The sequence below is a fragment of the Eptatretus burgeri genome, chromosome 17 (assembly GCF_056783735.1).
Source record: "Eptatretus burgeri isolate ZD-2024b chromosome 17, Ebu_testis_v1, whole genome shotgun sequence".
NCBI lineage: Eukaryota > Metazoa > Chordata > Myxini > Myxiniformes > Myxinidae > Eptatretus > Eptatretus burgeri.
In genome coordinates, this window is record NC_140977.1 from 55,151,880 (window position 1) to 55,172,846 (window position 20,967).

Sequence of the window (20,967 nt, forward strand, 5' to 3'; positions counted from 1 at the left end):
TATTCGAAAAACATAAATGTATACATAAGGAGAAGGGCACTCGGTAGAGCGCATACCTCCATGACATAATGCCTGATCCACAAAAACATATCGGGCCCAATACATTTTTGAAATATCGTACTATACAGTACTATATCGGTTTTGGTCTCATCTCTCAATGGTGAAGAATCACTTTTAAAATTAAATAATTCTTGTAACCAGATCCGGATCCGGATCTTCACCAAAATTGAATCAATTTGTCCTTGTCACACACCCAATGTGTCCACCAAGATTCATCCAGATCCGTCCACAACTTTTTGAGATACCCTGCACACAGATAGACAAACAGACAAACAAGCCGGTAGGCGGCGATGAGTCGCCGAGCATGGAAACTATAAGATATAGAGCAAAATGGATGTCATATAGCGGATAGGGAATCACGTTAAGATTATGCATATCAAATCTCATCCAGTTCCATCGACTGATAACTACTCGGTATCCATTTGAATGAAAAGTACCGAAAATGCGTTTGAAATCGGAAATCCCCAAAGTTTGAGGGGGTGCTGTGGGTGAACAAAGATCTAAATCGAAAATCTGGCTCGATTTTTTTGTGCACAATGTATTCCAGATGATTAGTGTGAATTTTCATGACGATCCGACCATAACCCGAGGAGGAGTAGCATTTGGCTCGAAGGCACCTCCAGCTCTCACATACTATCGATTTTTGCACAAATTTACTTTTGACCCCTGACCTAAGCTAAATCGGTCAATATGTCCTGAGGCAAAGTTGTAGTACTCATTGAGTACCATGAACCTGCAAAGGTTCATTCGTATCGATGCACTCACCTGGTCGCTAGGGGGCCTTCAATTTTCGCCAATTTTTGCGCATACCCTAATTGTCGGGGGCGCTGCGGGTAAAGTATTCCATATATCACAAAAACCGGAATATATTTGATAGAGCATCACCTGTAGATCATTCGTGCCAAATTTCATAACCCTACGTGGGATAATTGCTTTCGGAATTTATTTCACGTGAACGGTACCGATTTTGAAGGTTTTTTGGTTGTTGCTTGGGAACCAAAGCGTCCCAAGCAACCATCACAATTTCCAAAGCACTAGGTCATAAGATATACCCACCACCCAAGTTTGGTCAAAATCCGCCCACGTTTACTACCAATTATGCTGATGACAAACGAACAAACATCCAAATAAAAAACCATTGTCACCCGCAGGGTGACCCGTATCTTGCCAAAAGGTGACCACGTGTGCCTTCTTTAAGGTCACACTGAGGTGAACAGAGCTGCTATCCACCAGGAGCGACTCCTTGAGGAATATCTGCCTACGAGAGATTCCGATGAGAATCGTTCTACAGAGTAACCGTGAAAAATATTCGTTTGCCTCATAACGTCACCAAATGACGTCATAATGTCTCAAGCTTGACATATCTAGAAAGGACTCATCGAGGTGTTCAATTTGAGGTCCTACACGATATGGTTCCTAAAACTTGAAAATTTGACCTTGGGGTCAAATATGTTTGACCTGAGGCGCGAACCATGAAGGTCAAGGCCAATCACCACCAAAAACTAATCATCTGAGCGCCAGACCATGAACTATTTTCCCATGAAGTTTGAAGACGATTCGATCAAAATTACTCAAAAAATAAGGGTTTCGTCGACTCCCCTGATTTGCGACAAAGTGACCTTGACCTTTGACCTTGACCTTCAAAATTTTATGCGCTGAAAGGGACCTCTATAGGCCTCTGATATGCGAAGTTACAAAAATTTCCAATGATAACTGTGCTCTGCAGAATTTTTTACACGTGATTGCAGACAAACAAACAAAAAAAAACATACAAGCTGACTAACATATCTTGCAAAAACTTCGTTTTGGCAAGATAACAAACAGACAGAATTACTGACAATAAGGGTCACCTATTTCGGCGACCCAACAAACAGAGAGGGGTGAATTTCCTTTTCCAAACGAGCCTTCGTTCTACATTCCTCTTGTGTTGTTAGGAAACAAAAATTTTGGCAAAAATCCCTAAATTGTGTCTTAGTATTATCCCACCAAAATCGTTGATCTGTAAACTGATGCTTTTGATTTACAAAACAGACCACACATCTTCAAACGAGGCCCTAAAAGCGGGGTTTTCTATCATGGTGACATTTAGTTTCCAGAATGGATGACGATTCAAAGACGACTGTGACCCACAACCCTAACCATTAAGCCAACACCAGGCTATATGTATGTATGTATCTATATATATATATATATATATATATATATATATATATATATATATATATATATATATATATATATATATATATATATAATGTTGCCAGCCGGGGACCGGTGGCGAGAACGACCGCTAGGTGGGGGAAGTTACGTTGTCTCCCACCAGACTCCCGGAATTGTAGGCCGTCCCTCTCGGATAACTCCGTGAGGCGGCGGGTCGCTTAACCGACCGTGGACGTCAATACCTCCACGTGTAGCGTAGGGTCTTTTTGTCTAGAACCAATTTACCGAATTAACCACGCGGTGTTGTCTACCGGGGAACCACGCCCTCGGCACGTCGTGCTCGAACTGGGTCACTCTACCGACTGCGGTAGTGCTCCAACTACCGACTACCAACTCCGGTTCGGGTGCAGTCGAGCGGAACTGCCAAAGCCGTGCCGGCTTGGATGAGCAGATTAACGGGAACAAAGACCCGGTTAAAACTCAGATCCAAACCATGCTGGACCAATGAAAGAAAGGACGGAAACGAACTGGGAACATTTCTACAATTGTTTAATTTACAGCAAGAAGGACACAGAGCAAGCTTATTGCGGATATACAGGAGATTTACAATGATCAAAAAGACTTATGCAGTTGCACTTAGCAGACGGCGCCACACACAGACAAAAATAAAACCCAGGTGAATTCCAAGGAACCTCGCAGCCAGGGAGAGAGACGAGCTGGGGTCGCGGCTCAGCTGGGTACCTACATGTTGGAGTACCTACAGCTGGGTACCTACACGGAGGGTTGCTCCGTGGTGTGGCACCTGCCAATGGTCATGCAGCTCGGCCTGCAGTCACACGCGTGGGGCTCATGTCCGCGGAGGAACCCGAGCGGAGGAGAGCGGAGTCCCAGGGTGGGGATCAGGGTCGCGGACAGGACCCAGCGAGAGACCCGGTCGAGGTCGGGTGTCCTCGGTCATTATCGGAATCGACCAGACGGATCGCTCCACCAACGAAGAACAGCCATGCACCGCCACCCACAGACTCGTGAAAAAGCTCTCAGTCTGTCAATCCTCATCGCACATCGAACTCAAGACTTCAGCAAAACTCCAACGAACGCCCCAGCGGATGCAGAACTGAACTGAGCCTTTTTGACTGAACTCCCCAAGCGCGCGTCTCAGAGTCCATCGACCTCCCTCAGCGGGGCGGGGCCTTGGTCAAAACTGACGTCACTGTCCGCCCTGATTGGACGGGGCTCCCGTGGGTCTGCCCTTTCTGGGCGGGGCCTCGGCTAGGCACCGGTGAGGCCCGCTCACTCCACGCGTGTTTGGGGAAGGTGAATGACGGTGCAGCCACACTGCGTACATTTGGGGAAGCCGAGAAGGAACTGGAACAGCGAACGTGGAGATTTCGCCTTGGAAAAACGAGTCTCTATAGATAGCGGGGGGACAGTGGTACGCTGTGGCCAGCGAACCGAGGCTGCGAGCGCTAGGAAGGTACCGTGGTTCCATAAGAGGGGAAATAAAATGATTTAATAACCTAACGAAAAAAACATTGCAACGCACCCCTTCAATTTCCCACTAAACACGAGGAGGGGTTCTGTCTACACATATACTTAACGGCATAACTAACTTCGGGGCACCTGTATGTTGTATGCATCCGGTTCCGAGAACCGTAACAATATATATATATATATATATATATATATATATATATATATATATATATATATATATATATATATATATATATATATATATATACAGCTCTGGAAAAAAATTAAGAGACCAATACAAAATTATCAGTTTTTCTGGTTTTACCACTTATAGGTATGTGTTTAAGTAAAATGAACATTTTTGTTTTATTCTATAAACTCCTGACAACATTTCTCCCAAATTCCGAATAAAAATATTGTCATTTAGAGCATTTATTTGCAGACAATGACAATTGGTTAAAATAACAACAAAGATTCAGTATTTTCAGACCTCAAATAATACAAACAAAACAAGTTCATATTCATTTTTAAACAACACAATACTAATGTTTTAACTTAGGAAGAGTTCAGAAATCAATGTTTTGTGGAATAACCCTGATTTTCAATCACAGCTTTCATGCGTCTTGGCATGCTCTCCACCAGTCCTTCACATTGCTGTTGGGTGACTTTATGCCACTCCTGGCACAAAAATTCAAGCAGCTCAGCTTTGTTTGATGGCTTGTGACCATCCATCTTCCTCTTGATCACATTCCAGAGGTTTTCAATGGGGTTCAGGTCTGGAGATTGGGCTGGCCATGACAGGGTCTTGATCTGATTGTCCTTCATCCATGCCTTGATTGACCTGGCTGTGTGGCCTGGAGCATTGTCCTGCTGGAAAAACCAATCCCCAGAGTTGGGGAACGTTGTCAGAGCAGAAGGAAGTAAGTGTTCTTCCAGGACAACCTTGTACGTGGCTTGATTAATGAGTCCTTCACAAAGACAAATCTGCCCGATTCCAGCCTTGCTGAAGCACCCCCAGATCATCACCGATCCTCCACCAAATTTCATAGTGGGTGCGAGACACTGTGGCTTGTAGGCCTCTCCAGGTCTCCGTCTAACCATTAGACAACCAGGTGTTGGGCAAAGCTGAAAATTGGACTCATCAGAGAAGATGACCTTACTCCAGTCCTCTACGGTCCAATCCTTATGGTCATTTGCAAACCTCAACCTGGCTCTTCTTTGCTTCTCGTTGATGAAGGGTTTTTTTCCAGCTTTGCACGACTTCAACCCTGCCCCTAGGAACCTGTTTCAAAGTGTCCTCGCCGTGCACTTCACCCCAGCTGCCGTTTGCCATTGTTTTTGTAGGTCACTTGATGTCATCCTACGGTTGGTGAGTGACATTCGAATGAGTTGGCGGTCATCCCGGTCAGTGGAAAGTCGTTTTCGCCCTCTGCCACTCTGTAGCTTTGTTATCCCCAATGTCTCCTGCTTGACCTTGTTCTTATGAATCGCCGTCTTTGAAATTTTAAGCATGGAAGCAACGTGATTCTCACTGTATCCCTCTGCCAGTAAAGCCAGAATTGAACCCTTCTTTTCCTCACTCAAAACTTTTCTTTTCAACTCTTTTGGCATGGTCAATAGTTTTTTTTTTGATTCCAATTACTTTTGAGGTATTACTAGCACTGTTTGTGCCATCCAGCTGGTCCTATTGCAAGAGGATAGTGATGACCACAGCAGTGGTTTTTATACTTTTCTTTGTTAAATAAGATTCGGTTCAGGTGATCACCCAATCGGTACCTCACTAAGTAGAATGAGGTGTGCCTGTGTTGGAATTCAACAGACACTGGAATGGAATGGCTGGCATACATGTAGAGATGCTGATTTAAATTTTTTTTGGAGTGGTCTCTTATTTTTTTTTCCAGAGCTATATATATATATATATATATATATATATATATATATATATATATATATATATATATATATATATATATATATTATAACACCGTACGGAATTTACAGTTTTCTCCCAGACAAGTACGTCGAGAGAGTGCATTGGCATTCCCATGGGCCTTCCCGGCTCGATGGGTCACACTGAAATCGTACTGCTGCAACTTTTCCAACCACCTTGCAATTTGGCCGTTGGGTTCCTTGAACCGTAAGAGCCATTGCAAGGAGGAATAGTCAGTTCGAACCGAAAACTTCCGCCCGTACAATTACGGGTGGAAATGGTTCATGGCAGACAGCATAGCCAATAACTATTTGCGAGTGACGCAATAATTTCACTCAGGCCTGCTCATGGCCCGACTGTAATACACAATCGCCCTTTCCTCGCCCTCCTGCGTCTGAGACAAAACTGCACCAAATCCTTCCTGGCTCACATCCGTGTCCAGGGTAAAGGTCCCGTTATCAGTGGGGAATGCTAGAACGGGTGTAGATGTTAAACACCCCTTCAATTTGAGGAAGGCATCATTGCACTCCTGTGTCCAATGAAATCTCGTCCCCTTCTCCTTAAGCCGGTGAAGGGGCCTGGCTATCTCTGCAAAGTTTGCCACAAAGCACCAGTAATAGGAGCAGGGTCCAAAAAAACCCCGCACCTCCTTGATGTTACAAGGTACAGGCCCGCTCCTCTACCGCCTTGACTTTATCTGGGTCAGTTTTCACCCCCTTGCGACCGATCACGTGATTGAGATAGGCCACTTCCTTTGCAAACAAGGTACATTTTTCTCGGCTCAACTTTAACCCTACCTGTCTGAGGCACCCAGACACTTGATTCAAATTAGCTATGGCCTGGGGAAATGTTTTTAATGTGCACCAGGACGTCATCCAGGTACACCAGGCATGATTGCCATGGTATGCCACCCAGTACACGCTCCATCAAGCGTTCAAAGGTGGTGGGGGCGTTACACAAACCAAACGGCATCACAGTGAACTGATATAGTCCCTTCCCTGTGCAAAATGCTCTTTTCTCCTTCCCTGTCTTGTCCATCTCCACCTGTCAACACCCACTCTTGAGGTCCAAAGTTGAGAACCTATTTGAGCCTCGAGGGCATCGAGGGTATCGTCAATTCTCGGTAGGGGATAGGAGTCTTTGGGTGTCACGTTGTTTTGCTAGCGATAGTCCATGCAGAAACGCGTGGTCCCATCTTGTTTTCTAACCAACACAACAGATGACATCCAAGGACTTTCCGAGGACTCAATGACACCTGCACTCAGCATCTTTTCTACCTGCTCATCAGCTTCCTCCCTCTTGCTCTAAATGAGCCGTCGGGTGGTCTGACGAATAGTCTGGGCCTCACTGGTGTGGATCTGATGTTTCACCAGGCTTGTACATCCAATGTCCTCGGGAGACAAAGAGAAGATTCCCAAATGCTGGTTAATTAGTTTGTGAAAAGCCTCGCATTGGGCTTCCTCCAAATCTGCACTACTCCAGTTTACCATCTCACAAATGGGATCGGGCCAATTCCTATCACATTCTGGAGACTCCATACGGGGTCGATATAGCCAAATGTTCTCGTCCCTCACCTCTGCGACATTAATAAGTGGGGTGCAGTCTGCCACCTTCGTGCCCTGTCCTATAGTGTGTGGTTCTGTACTAATATTAATTACCCTGGCGGCCACCACAGGCCCATCAGTATTTACAAGGGTACGGCCCATGACTAAGCCCGGGATTGGTTGCCCCACCAGCTGCTCGACCAGACCACATGGTTCCCGCCAGGTTGGGTGAGCCCGCCATCATGCTGGGACAATCACCTCGACACCCAGTGGAATGGTCACTGGATTGGGAGCCTCCAGCTCCACCTTCTCGTCCTTGCTCACACCCCCTAGTGGCAGCTCTTTGAAACCCACCTGCGTGATACCCTGGGCCAGATCGATTTTACATTTGCTGGCGATTAACAAATCCAATTCAATCAGACATGGGTCGCTCACCTCCGCCACCCAAACCTCGACTCTCTTCCTTAACGAATCAAACTTAAGGGTCACAAAACCCCACCCTATGATGGGAGCCATTGCCCCGATAGCCAGCTGCAGGCTATCATTTTCCAGACGGTGGATATCATCCCAGCCGTCTATGATCGAATCGAGGATCACAGGGCTAATGATCGTGGTGTTTGCTCCTGTGACCACCACGGCATCCACCCGTACTCCGGGAATTTTACACCTAATTGTTAAACAACCAATGCCAATTTGGCCACAAGTGGGTTTTTTTTTTTTGTATACCTTGTCGAGGCTCGTGTGAGAGCCAACACACAAGTCACAGCAAGGGGGCATGAGACAAGAGGGGTGGGAGTGGAAGGGACAAAACAGTGGGGAACAGACACATTAGGTGAACTGTGCAAGGGAGAGGGATGGGGATGGGACGGGGAACATGGCGAAGAGAAGATGGACATTACAGGGACTTTGAGGAAGGAAAGCAGGGGAATTGAAGGAAGTGGGCTTGGGTGGATTATTGGGGGTAGAAAAGATGGAGGATTTGGATGGGGGATGATAAGAGGTGGTGGTGAACAGCTGTTTTGAAGGCCTGGAGGGAAGAATGGGATTGAATAGAGTAAGGAAGTTTATTCCAAAGGCGGGAAAAAAGAGGAATGAAAGAATGAAGGTGAGCAGTGATTCGTGATTTTGGTAGTTTTACCAGAAGGGGGTTGTTGGCGGACCTTGAGCGCCCTGTGGAAATGTGGTGGGGACAAATCGCAGAGAGAGCAGGGGGGGCAAGGCTGGAGAGGAGTCGGTAGAAGACAGAAAGACCACCGACCAACCTGCGGTGATTGAGTGAGAGGCCCAAAGACTCAGCATCATTTTGGGAGATGCCGATGATCACACACACGAAATGGTGGCTGAGGCCTTTAATCACGAGCTCCAGCTCGGAGGACAGGTGAGCTGAAACTCAGAGCTTGACTCGAACCTTTCCACCTCGTGTGGTCTTCAACTTGTCCGGACCCGGGCTCCAGCGAGAACGAGCTGGATCCAATCGCCGCGATCCTTCCCGAGCTTCCGCGAATCCTCCCGCGCTTCTCAACACGTGCCGGTGAGACGAGGCGCCGATCCTTCCTGTCGATCGTCGCTTCCCCGAGGATCCAACTCCAAGAAGAGGCCGATGCGTCGCACCAAGCCGGTAAACAAAATGGAGAACGAAAAGCTCCACGAACCAAGAGGAAGAGGAAGAAGAGGAAGAAGCCTCCACTCGCAGCTCGAGCCGAACAACTGGCTCAAGTTCCTTCCAAAACAAAGCAGCAGCCGAAGCTCACTGAGCCAGCCGAAGCAAAAAGCTTCCGAAGGCCTCAAGCCAAGCAGGACCCGATGGCCTGCTGAACGACTGCTCTCTCCGAAGCAAAAAAGCTTACTAACTCCCACGGGACTCGGCACATGAACTCTGCACACGGGACTGAGAACGGGACTCTTCACGAATTCTGCCACGGGACTCCCACGAACTCAGCCCTTCCACAGGCCTCCCACGGGACTCTTTTTGAACAAAGAAAAGATGTCCTCTTTATCCTTTGCACCCCCTCCCCCGCACCCGGCGTGACTCATGCCCTCGTGATCCACCCCCCCCCCCCCCCGCTCAACCACGGGTGGGAGGGAGTTGTTGACGTCACCGCAGGGTTCTTCTTCCTCTTCGCAGAAGAGGGGGAGGGATGTCTCCATTGTTCGCTCCCTAACTATTAAATCGATCCGCAGCGCATCTAATCGATCTCTGAACATTTAAACAATGAAAGGTGAGCAATCGAGGGAACATGCACTTATCGACAGAGCTGACTAAGGGAACCTGTATGTTGTGTGCAATTCAATTCCAAATTCGTAACAGTATGTAACCCTTTCATTGCTGTAATAGTGCATACTGGACTTTCAATGTCAAATTATTACAGGATGTACAGTTTGAAAATGCCTTCAGACTGGTATGGAAGAAGTTAGAAAAACAAAAGTGTTTCTATCCTAATACTCGACAGTGGTGGGACTGTACAAAATCCCAAATTCGGATTTTCTGTCAACAATATTGCTCACATGCCACCAGTAATGCATCTGGGTTGATATGTGCTCTCAAAGAAGATGTACTGAAAATATGAGCAAGAAGCTGGAACATCCAGTGGAAGTGATCACTATCAGCAGTTGGTGGTAAAAAAAGACCCTCCTGGCTGAACTAGTCAAGGAGCGTGTGGCTAGAGCAATGGTTCATCTTCGGATGAGCATAATTCAACTGGCGACTCCAAATAAGGAATTCTTCAACCTTGAGAATGTCGTCAAGATCTCTCGGCAGATTCACAGTTTACACTCTCCGAAGTGTGTTCTGACTTGCCAGAGTGACATTAAACACTCGATGCAGGATTTCTACTCAAATCTGTTTACACCGAGAACTGTGGACAAAACGATTATAAATGAGGTGATTGAACTTCTCCCATCCCTTTCTCAAGAACAGCAACAACAACTCGAATGTGACATTTCATTTGAGGAGCTCACTGCGGCATCAAAACTGCTTGAGGACGGCAAAGCCCCCAGACTTGATGGACTTCCTGGTGAATTCTACAAAGCTTTTTGGAACATTCTGGGTCCTGCACTAATGGAGACCCTGCTTGAAAGCCTAGATCAGGGTGAATTACCCCTGAGCTGCAGGAGAGCGGTTTTGTGTCTCCTCCCAAAGAAAGGGGATTTGCAGCAGATTACAAACTGGTGGCCTGTGTCATTGCTCAACACTGATTATAAGATTGTGTCAAAAGTGCTTGCAATGCGTCTGAAAAAATGTCATCTCTCTCCTGATTGGAAATGACCAAACGTATTGCATACCTGAACGATCCATCTACGACAGTATTTTTTTGGTTCGAGATTTAATTGCCATCGGTCAAACCGTGCCTCGTGGTTTTGGGTTGTTACTCCTGGATCACGAAAAAGTCTTTGACAGCGTGGATCATTCGTTCTTATTTGCGGTCCTTACTGGAGCAGGTTTTGGGGAAAAATTCATATCTTGCATAAAACTTTTGGACAGAAATGCATCATGCCTGCTGAAAGTAAATAATAGTTTGTGTCATCCCTTTCCTTTTCAGCGTGGTATCTTTCAGGGTTGTCCACTGTCAGGCATGTTGTATACACTTTTGGTTGAACTCTTACTGGCTCTCCTTCGCACCTCATTGTCTGGGTTATCCTTGTCAAACAGTTGGAACATTGTTACTTCAGCTTATGCAGATGATCTGTGTGTTGTGGTCAAAAACCCAAAAGATGTCAGTGAGCTATCCTGTTGTCTTGCCAAATTTGAACTTGCCTCATCAGCTAGAGTAAATTGGAACAAGAGTGTAGCTCTGGCTATACCCAAATACACTCTCATCACACTCCTCATGTGCACTTCTCCCAACTCTTCCATGAGGAATGTTATGGAAAACGGATGGGTTTAAATACTTCGGAATCCATTTGGGAACTACGACCAATATGCAAAGGAATTGGGATGAGTTCCTAGATAACATTAAGTAGAAACTATCAAGGTGGAAAGGAATGCTCCAGTTCTCGTCACTTAATCATTAATAACCATTAACGTAACGATCATTAATAACCTGATACTTCCAACCGTATGGCACAAGGTCATCGCACTCCAGCCTCCTCAAGCTGTGATCACAAGCATTCAGAAAACTCTGATTGATTTTTTTTCTGGGGAGGCCACCACTGGCTCAAACCAGATGTATTGTGCGGGCCACGAATGTCTGGTGGCCAAACCTTGGTGCACATCCCGAGTCGAAGAATGGCTTTTCGACTCCTGGTAATAAAACGTCTATTATATGGTGAAGTAGTGTCCTGGCGTCCTCCCACCAATACCTTACTTCGGCAAACAGGTGGTTTGGACTATGACCGGGAACTCTTCCACATAGACCTAAAGTAGGTCGCTGGAGCTCAGCTCCCTGCGTTTCATCAATCTCTTCTGAATGCTTGGCAAGCTCTTGGAGTTGAGCAGCTAGAGATCTCCTATGATGCCAGGAAATTTGTGCATGAGCCACTATTCTAAAACTTATTATTTGCTGGAATATCTACCAGCCGATCCTTCATAAAGTACTTTACAAATAGTGAAATAAATAAAGTGCGAGATCTTATGGAGCCTTCCGTGAAACGATGGTTGCCTGCTGGCTCGGTTTCTAAAAAAGTTGGATTGCATTCAATGAGAGTAGTGGGTGAGGTCATGAGGATAGTAACCAGACTTTTCTACATTTAAATATTGGGTGGAATGGGTTAAGTGAAGAAGTAGATTTTCGCCAAAATTTTCCTGAACTTTCAGTCACTGCCCAAAATCAGCATGACGTGGTCTCTTCAAACAGTGACGAGTCTGGTGTGTTCCACGTCATGGGGAAAAAATAATATATGGGATTTGTCGAGAAGTGTGTTTACCGGGCTGTACGGCACCGTTAAGAAACCATTGGAAAGAGACTTTACCTGCAGGAGCTTTCCTTACTCCCAATTGGAAGGTGATGTATAGATCTCCGACCGTTGGTCGCACGGGAGGCTTAAATTGGAGACTGGTCCATCAGGCCCTGGCCACACAGGTTTTACTCCAGAAGTTTAACCCCTCTGTGTCTAATTCATGCCCCTTTTGTATGAGTATCGAAAATCTGAATCATGCGTTTATTGAGTGAAGAGTTTGTCGCCTCTGTTTCTGTACCTGAGTCGCATTTTTTGTAAATTTAAAATTATTTTTCCCTTCCAATCTTTATTTATGGGCTCACTCGCAACACCGCAAACAAATCTATGGTTTTTCTTTTGACTTTTTTTATTTGGAATTGCTAAGCCTGCAATGAATAAGACCAGAAAAACCAGATTGGTGAATAATAAAAATGAAAATGCACTTTTTTGTTTCGAAGGCATGGTGTCTGCTCGTATAAAACTAGAACATGCATATCATGTGAACATGGGTAGTCTTCCTGTGTTTGAAGACTTATGGTGCAATGGTGGTGTCTTGTGTAAATGTGTTGAGAATGAAGTTCACATTTTTTTGTGAGTTGCAACAATATTATTGATCCTTGAACTTTCATTGTCTTTCTGACTCTGCTTGAGCACTTGTACTTAAAGAATGGCACTTGATTCTCATGTGTTGATGCTTTTATGAACCTCAGGCAAATGGTGCCTCAAGATTTTTTCTTTGTTTAAATTTGCCTTACAAAATGTTTTATACTTTTATAATAAAAGTCAAAAAAAGTCTCTCTCTCTCTCTCTCTCTCTCTCTCTCTCTCTCTCTCTCTCTCTCTCTCTCTCTCTCTCTCTCTCTCTCTCTCTCTCTCTCTCTCTCTCTCTCTCTCTCTCTCTCTCTCTCTCTCTCTGTCTCTGTCTCTGTCTCTGTCTCTGTCTCTGTCTCTGTGTCTGTCTCTGTCTCTGTCTCTGTCTCTGTCTCTGTCTCTGTCTCTGTGTCTGTGTCTGTGTCTGTCTCTGTCTCTGTCTCTGTCTCTCTCTCTCTCTGTCTCTCTCTGTCTCTCTCTGTCTCTCTCTGTCTCTCTCTGTCTCTCTCTGTCTCTCTCTGTCTCTCTCTGTCTCTCTCTGTCTGTCTCTCTCTGTCTCTCTCTCTGTCTCACACTCCTTCCCGCAGTATATAGCAACGCTTCATGAGGTGCCGCTCTCCCCACCTCCACCCCACTTTCTCGCTCTTCTCCCCTTCCTAGCTTCCCCTTCTTCACCCACTCCTCGCTTTCCCTCCTCTCCCCCTCCCTCCGTCCTCTCTACCTCCCCTCCTCCCTCTCTTTCCCTTTCTCTTTCTTCACCCCCCCCCCCCCCTCCCCTTCACATCACTGTGAGTGAAGCAATGGGTTTTATTTGCTCGTATATGTGTATATATATATATATATATATATATATATATATATATATATATATATATATATATATATATATATATATATATATATATTGTTGTGGTTACCAAATTCACAAACCACCATTCAGGTCCCTTAGGTGAGGTATCTCGGTAAGTACATGTGTAGTTAGGCCCAAACCCGTTGTCTAGTGGGAATACATGTCATTTATGCGTGCTGCGACTCTTCAGGATAGCCGTTTTTCTTTTACTATCTTTAATTTGGACCAACCGCCATTGTTCCAACCACAACATCAACCACCCACCGCGGCGCCGCTTCACGTCACACCTCGCAACCGTCGCATCGCCACCGTTCTTGCGCCGCTTGTGGGTACCGGTGTTGGACTCGTGCAGGGCGCGCGCCGAACAGCGTGTACAAAACCACGGATTTTCCACTTCAAAAACGGATCAAAAACGACACACGCCCACTTTTGTTCCGTCCAATCAGTGAGCGAGGGGCGATTTGGCCCCGCCCCCAGGGCGTTGGAGGGCGATCGATATATGCAAATTTATGGATCAAAAAGCATTCACGCCCACTTTTTCTCGGGCCAATGGGGAGCGAGGTGAAAGGTCGAAGGGAGGGGGTCAAAGATGAGAGAGCGAAGCCACGGGGCTTATATAAGCGACCGCGTTCGTCAGTCAAGGGGGACAGAGAGTTAAGACTTCGCGGGCGGTGGAGTTGGGAAGAAGAAGCCAGAAGGAGTTGGTCGTCGTCGTGTGCGTTGGAGTCGGAGCGGAGGGGACGGAGCTGTGGAGAGGCGGCGAGGGCAGACGAGGGGGTGCTCGCGTCGTGCAGGGAGCTGCACACCAGGGAGGCCGACGGCGCGACCTGGCCGAGGTGGAGACGCTCGTCGCGGGACTCGAGGCAGAGTAGGAATCCTCTATACCCCGAGCATCAGCAACCCCCTCCTGTTTCCCCCCGCGCTGAGATAGTGCGACCAAGGGGGCCCCTTTCCCACCCCCTACCAGACACTGCCCGCGAGGCCCGCGGAGTTGAGGCACCATCGCGCTCCGCGTCTCATCACCAGACGGGTAGGCCCGACCCGGTCTCGGCCTCAGGCCCGCCTCATCTTTGAGGGTGTTCTTTTCCTTGGTTTTGGGTATGTGTTGTCGGCGCCGTCTGTGAAGTAAAATTGTATAAGTGTTGCCGTGTGCTCGCGTAATCGGTATTAGATCTGCATTGTCACATTTGCTTTTTGTGTAAATTGCATTGTGTTTCTTTTCCTTTTTTATGTGCTTTTGGTGGAATTGAATATGTGTGCTTTCCGTTCATCGCGAATAAATGTGCTTTGTGTTGAACTGTTTCCCGCTTCGCTTCGTCATTTCTTTCATTGAATCCTCATCTTGCTTCACGTAAAGGGTTGGTAGTGGGCTGAATACGCCCGATAATTAATCGAACCGTCGAGGCCGACGATAACACCGCTCGGTTATCCCGATAGTACGGAACGGGTCGCTGAAGTGGCCCGTGTCCGAAGTCGACCTGCGGTGAGGTGCGATCGCCCGGTCTACCCTCCGTGTGGGTACTTAGGTAGGTCGAATTTGGCGAGCAACCCTATCCCACGCGGGGGCTGATTGGCTCGATCGCGGTGAGACCGAAAGGTCCACCCGTGACTGGTTCCCGGCGTTAGTCCGAGAGGGTCACGACTGGATTGTCCGTCCGGTGGGCGACGTTCCGCGATTCGATTTACGTGGCCGTCGCACGCCGGCGGGCGCGAATCCGTAACAATATATATATATATATATACATTGTCGCGGGGGTGGCCAGCCCAGGTTAACACCCTGACCCAAATTGTGGTGACGGGCGGTTAACACCACCAGCCCCTGGGCGTCTGAGCAGTCCCCTATTAATGGGAGGCAGACACGTTGATCCTCAGAGATTAAAACGAAGGCGGGAGGGGTAGGGCGCAATGGCGGAGGGACAGAGGCACAGGGAAGTACAGCGCATACCACTGCCATGTAATACCTGAAATACGAGAACATTTCGGGCCCAATACATTTTTGAAATATAATGCGATACAGTACTGCAGTATACCATTTTTGGCCCCATCTCTTAATGCTGAAGAATCACTTTAACATTAAATAATCATTGTATCCAGATCCGGATCCGGATCTTCACCAAAATCGAACAAATTCGTTGTTGTGAAACACCCAACCTGTCCACCAAGTTTTGTCCGAATCCGTCAACAACTTTTTGAGATATCGTGCTATATATCATTTTTAGCACGATTCCTCAATGGTGAAGAATCACTTAAAAAATTCTCGTCGTCGGAACTGGATCCGGATCTTCACCAAAATCTAATCAATTCTTACTTGTCACACACCCAACCTGTCCACAAAATTTCATCCCGATCCGTCCACAAGTTTTTGAGATATCCTGCACACAGACAAACAGACAGATAAACAGACAGAAAGGGGTGAAAACATAACCTTCATCCCCTCCGGTGGCGGAGATGAGAATCACGGAGGGGTGATTACATCCTGGGGAAGCTTATTCTTAAACCCCAGCGAATTAACACGACACCACTCCCTCGACACCACACTTAAGCTCACAGATTCCCTACTTGGTTACATCGAGACGCCTCCTACACGTCCACGGACCAAGCAACTCTATACAATGCTATATTCCATATATATATACATACCTTCGAGGTTGGCAGGCATGATGGGGTTGGCATTATAATTTATATATTGACTGTTTTGACGTTTGCACATAACACATGCTTGGGAGCCTCATTGGTATGCATTGCTGTCAGCGCTGTCGCTAATGATTCGCCAATAAGTGATGAAACCGATACAGCAGCTGAGGGGGTGTGGAGCATTGGGATTCTCCTGTGTGTGCTATTTGTGAATGTCTTTATAGCTGTGGAGGAACACTGGGAAGGGTTTGATACAGCATAGCGCTTACCTTGTGTAGGCCTTCTTGGTTGCTTTACGCTACAGATTTGGCTAGAGGAGCATGGGAGGTGTTAATTTATTTAGATAATCCAAGCCACCTGGGTTTAGTTGATTCGGTTCTCTTGTATGTTGAGGAACTGTAAGAGTCCCACCTGGTATACTGCCCGGTAAAAGTTGACTTACGGTAGACTGTGGTTTTATGAGCGTCAGCCGATTTCTCAACGAAGACATCCACGAAGGGAAGTACGCCGGAGCATTCTATCTCTAAGGTGAACTCTAGGGATGGATGGAGAGAGTTCAGGTATGCCAAGAAGACTTTACATGCTGAGGTTGACTCAAATCTATTATCGATCTATTAATTATCGGTATGTGGATGACAGACATCTTTGCTGTCTTTGAGTCAACCTCAGCATGACGTGTTTTTTTTTTGTTTGTTTAAATATTTTATTAAGCATAACGTATCACTCTCTTTCTCGACCCCCCTCCCCTTCACACCCCTCCCCCCCCGTCAGCGAAGCAACGGGTTATATTTGCTCGTGTGTAGTAAGACGTGTATTTACATTATATTTGTGATGACCAAATGATTTGTCATGAGAACTATAATTTGATCACCATTTTTCAATTTGGACTCGTAACATATGAAGCGCTTGATATTTAAGCACCTTTCCTTTCAATGTTCTGCATTTTCATGGCTGGTAAGTACTTGGACACCATGAAAAGTATTACCAAGTACAAGATTTTCTTTTTGACGTGTTTGCTCTCATGTTTGACGCAAGAAGGCCGAAGCAATTGTTTGCCTTGTGAATGTTTCCCCAGAGGGCCTGCTCAGCAATTTCCTTTCCTACGGCTACGGAGCGATGGCTCATCGCAGCAGTGCGGTGTACGTGGACGTATCCCTGGAAGACTGTGCTGAGCTTTGCCTCAACGAAATTCACTTCACCTGTAATTCCTTTGACTATGAGTTTCCAACTCATATCTGCTACCTCTATAAATTTCGTGCTTCTCACATCGGAGGAATTTCAGTGGATTTGACAAATCACATCACACACTATGAGAGGCTTGTTGGTAAATCCTTGTTTTGTTTTTCTTTCCTACCAATTACTCATGTGGTTTCTCTCGTCACATGTTTCTCTGAGCAGGTCCCCCTTCTACTGAGTAATATACCCACCTTTATACAAAGTGGGGCATTTATATCTGACACATTTGCAATCTTTCTAGCTGGAAGCAGTCTTGGCATAACTAATTATTGTTTTCTTTGTTTTACGGATAAAACTTGAAAGTTTTTTTTTTAATGATGGAGCATTTTGTTTCTTTTTTAAATGCAATGAGTATTCCATTTTCACAAACAAGGTCATCATGACAGATGAGGCACACTTTGATTTGGCAGATTTAACTCCACCAGATTTCTTCCTTTGGGGATTTCTGAAGGGTAAAGTTTATAAGGAACATCCAACATCGATCGATGAATTTAAGGCAAACATCACTGGAACCATCCGCTCCATTGATCAAGAGACATTGCTTGCGGTAATGAACAATTTGATGATCCGCTGTCGTGAATGCACGAATTCAATAGGGGCCCATTTGTCTGATGTAATTTTAAAGAAATAACGAATCAAAATTGATTTTAAAAACTTGAAGTATGTGCCTGTGTTGTGTAGAGATTTTATTTTATTTGGTTAAGAAACAAAAAAGTTATAAGGATAATAAAAACCGTCAGATATAAATGCCCCATCCTGTACTTTCAATCAAAATTAGATAACCATGAGAACCTCCTTAAGAGTGTTATCATCATCACCTTCTTTAAGATGAGAACAAACTGGGCAACATATGTTATAGAGCAGGACTCTTGGGGTTGTGCTACACCCGACACGCACTGGCAGACTTTACAGATACTTTGCCACACAATGAATGCCCACTCGGTTGAGCTCCACACCTGTACCTTTAACTATAACCATTGATGGATAGCATTTATGGTGGTTACTCACAGACACGTCCAGGTGAAATGGGACACATCCAATTTCCCTGTCATGCTCAACATACGCAGGAACCATATGTAACATGTTGGGGGCTGGATTACGCTGGCCAATCTTATCGCACGTTGCACAAAACACGCAGCGCATGCCCAACTTGTACAGCCAACAGGAGGAATTGTCCTGTGGAACACTCAGTCTATTGAAGGGGCCTTCAAGCTGTCTATACCCCCATTCTTCGACTTGCTGTTGAGAATACCATGGTGTGATATCTTTCACAAGGGCAGGTCTTTTGAACTAACACCCTGTTTAAAATTTTTAAGTCTCTGTAAGGGTCTGTCTATGCTGTTACCACCTTGCTTCAATTGGCATCATCCTTTGTATCTGCTGTCAAGATCCCACGGTGTTCTTGCAGAAAGAAGGCGAGCTATCACTGGTCCCATGAACAAATTACAAATCCCTGCCATAACCTACAGGAGGCACTTCATCAGTGGCAGAGCAACCTCCACCCCACCCATACTCCCCCTCCCAACCAATGATGGTACTTGCAGTCTTGTGCTGCATACGAAAGAATAGTAATAATAAGATGATGCTGGCATTACACTTCCTGTAATTCTGCAGTTTTTGCTTCAACAAGAGATGAAACCTTTGCAGTAGTGGATAATGAAAAGAATATTTTTTTTTTTAAAACAACAGCTGACTTTTATCCTCTCAACCTATTTCAAAATGAGTATCAGACCTTTCCTTGATGATTTTATTTTTTGGTGTTGTCCTTCCTTCCAGGCTACATGATTCGATTCTTTCATGGAACGTCCAATGCAGCAATTAAATTTGGATACAACAAGACCTTATCTCGATCTGAACAAAAATATTGTGCTGCTACATGTCTTCTTGAGGACGAGTTCGTCTGCAGGTGAAAATTTGGTCTTGACCGGCCACCTCGCACAACTAAACATACCAATTTAAATCCCTGCCACTTGATAAGTCATTCAAAAAGGTGTTTTAGTCATGATTTGTGCTGATGTGATTGAAAGAGAAATGCAGATGTAAAAACGAATCCGTGATGAGGATGTTTACGAGGTTGATTTCAAAGGTTTTGTGTTTGATTATTTTGAATATGGTGTGTCCAATCTATAAAGATGAGAAATTACCCTGCCGCACGCAAAGCGAAAAACAGGGTTCAGCAATTCGTTCACCTTTGTCTGTCTGTCTGTCCACAAACGTCAGTTTAGGAACAACTTCATTCAATTGAATGATATATTTTGAGCACGAATCAGAATCTGAACCTGTAGTTTATCAATACTTTGGCTGTGAATTTGTCACGATGGCACACGACCAGAGAGGAGTGATGTAATATTTTTACTCTGTTTGTCTGGCAATCAAACAAAATTGAAAATCATTCCAAATAGGAAGCTCACTGTTTTTCAGGATGTCATAAAGGACACAAACAACAAGCCTGAAAAACGAATGTAACGTAACATGTTAAACAAGGTGGTTTAAAAAAAAAACGCTGTGTCAACGGCAAACTTCCGAATTTCTTTTTCTACAACCTTTAAAACTCCCCATTTTATTTAAATTGAATGAAATACTTGAACACTGAAGAACACAAATCATCCTGAGCAGGGTTTATTTTAACATGCAGTAGACCCCTACTTGTGCAATTCTAAATCAATTTGTGCAGTTCTAAATCCAATTTTGTGCAGGACTAAAATTTATAATAAAAACTGAGTTTATATTTATAACAAAATTTATAATGAGACATTGAGTAGTTAGCAAGGCTGTTCCAAATTTCTGCGCATTTTGAATGCACTTGGATATATTTACGGTTATACTTTTAGCTAATGATACGAATTTTATAGACTCCAGTGAGGCATCCTGTGTTGTGTACCTTGTCAAAGGATACAAAGGAACTTAAAATCTATAAATTGTTTAAAAAAATAGCCATTACAAATGCTTCTCAGACTCAGAGAATCTCAAACACTGGGCTATGGCACCTGCCTCAAAGATTTGTGCAGTTCTAAAATTTCCTTAAAGGTCCCCTGACATGCAAAACTTTCTGGTTTAATATTTATATATTAACTTGACCTTCCTAGTGACGTGGATTTTTTTAAACCCACCTTGTTGTGATCGTTGTCCTCCTGAAGGATTCTAACTGGCCGATTGTGGAATCCTATTTGACTTCAGACAGAGTTTAACGTTTGTCCGATTTGATTATAAAATCCTACAAAAACCCTATCGACACTGATAAAACTGATGTCCACACAAGTCCTTCCTTGTGAAACAATTTATTTTCTAATTATACACCATACACTTCTCACCCTTGTACAATGAACTTAAGAATCCCCATTGATTGCAATATTATTTGGTTCTATTTCATTTATTCTTAACTTAGTTAACAGTTAGACCAACCCGATTCAATTCACTTCTACATTACATCAGAGAGTTTTATTCTAACTTGGTACTTGGTCAGTTCCAAGGAGTACAAGCCACTGAGATACTATACTTCCTCACATGCTTGCACTGAAAACAATTTTAGATTTCAAAGCATTTTATACTTTCATGAGAGAGGTTGGGGGATATTCACCCAGACTGTAGACGTGTCCTTTAGACGAAAAGCCACTT

At 45.0% G+C, this 20,967-nt stretch overlaps 2 protein-coding genes across 2 annotated transcripts in view; one reads left to right on the top strand and one right to left on the bottom strand.

Moving 5' to 3' along the window:
- LOC147010159 (tolloid-like protein 2) overlaps positions 1–20,967 on the top strand; it is a 113,145-nt gene that overhangs the window by 10,690 nt on the left and 81,488 nt on the right. Inside the window, exons 4-5 of the mRNA XM_085860772.1 lie at positions 17,192–17,440; positions 19,129–19,258. Coding sequence (XP_085716898.1) covers positions 17,192–17,440; positions 19,129–19,258 — 379 coding nt within the window. The remainder of the gene's footprint in view (positions 1–17,191; positions 17,441–19,128; positions 19,259–20,967) is intronic.
- TMEM220 (transmembrane protein 220) overlaps positions 1–20,967 on the bottom strand; it is a 144,384-nt gene that overhangs the window by 1,535 nt on the left and 121,882 nt on the right. The gene's annotated exons all lie outside the window — the stretch shown is intronic.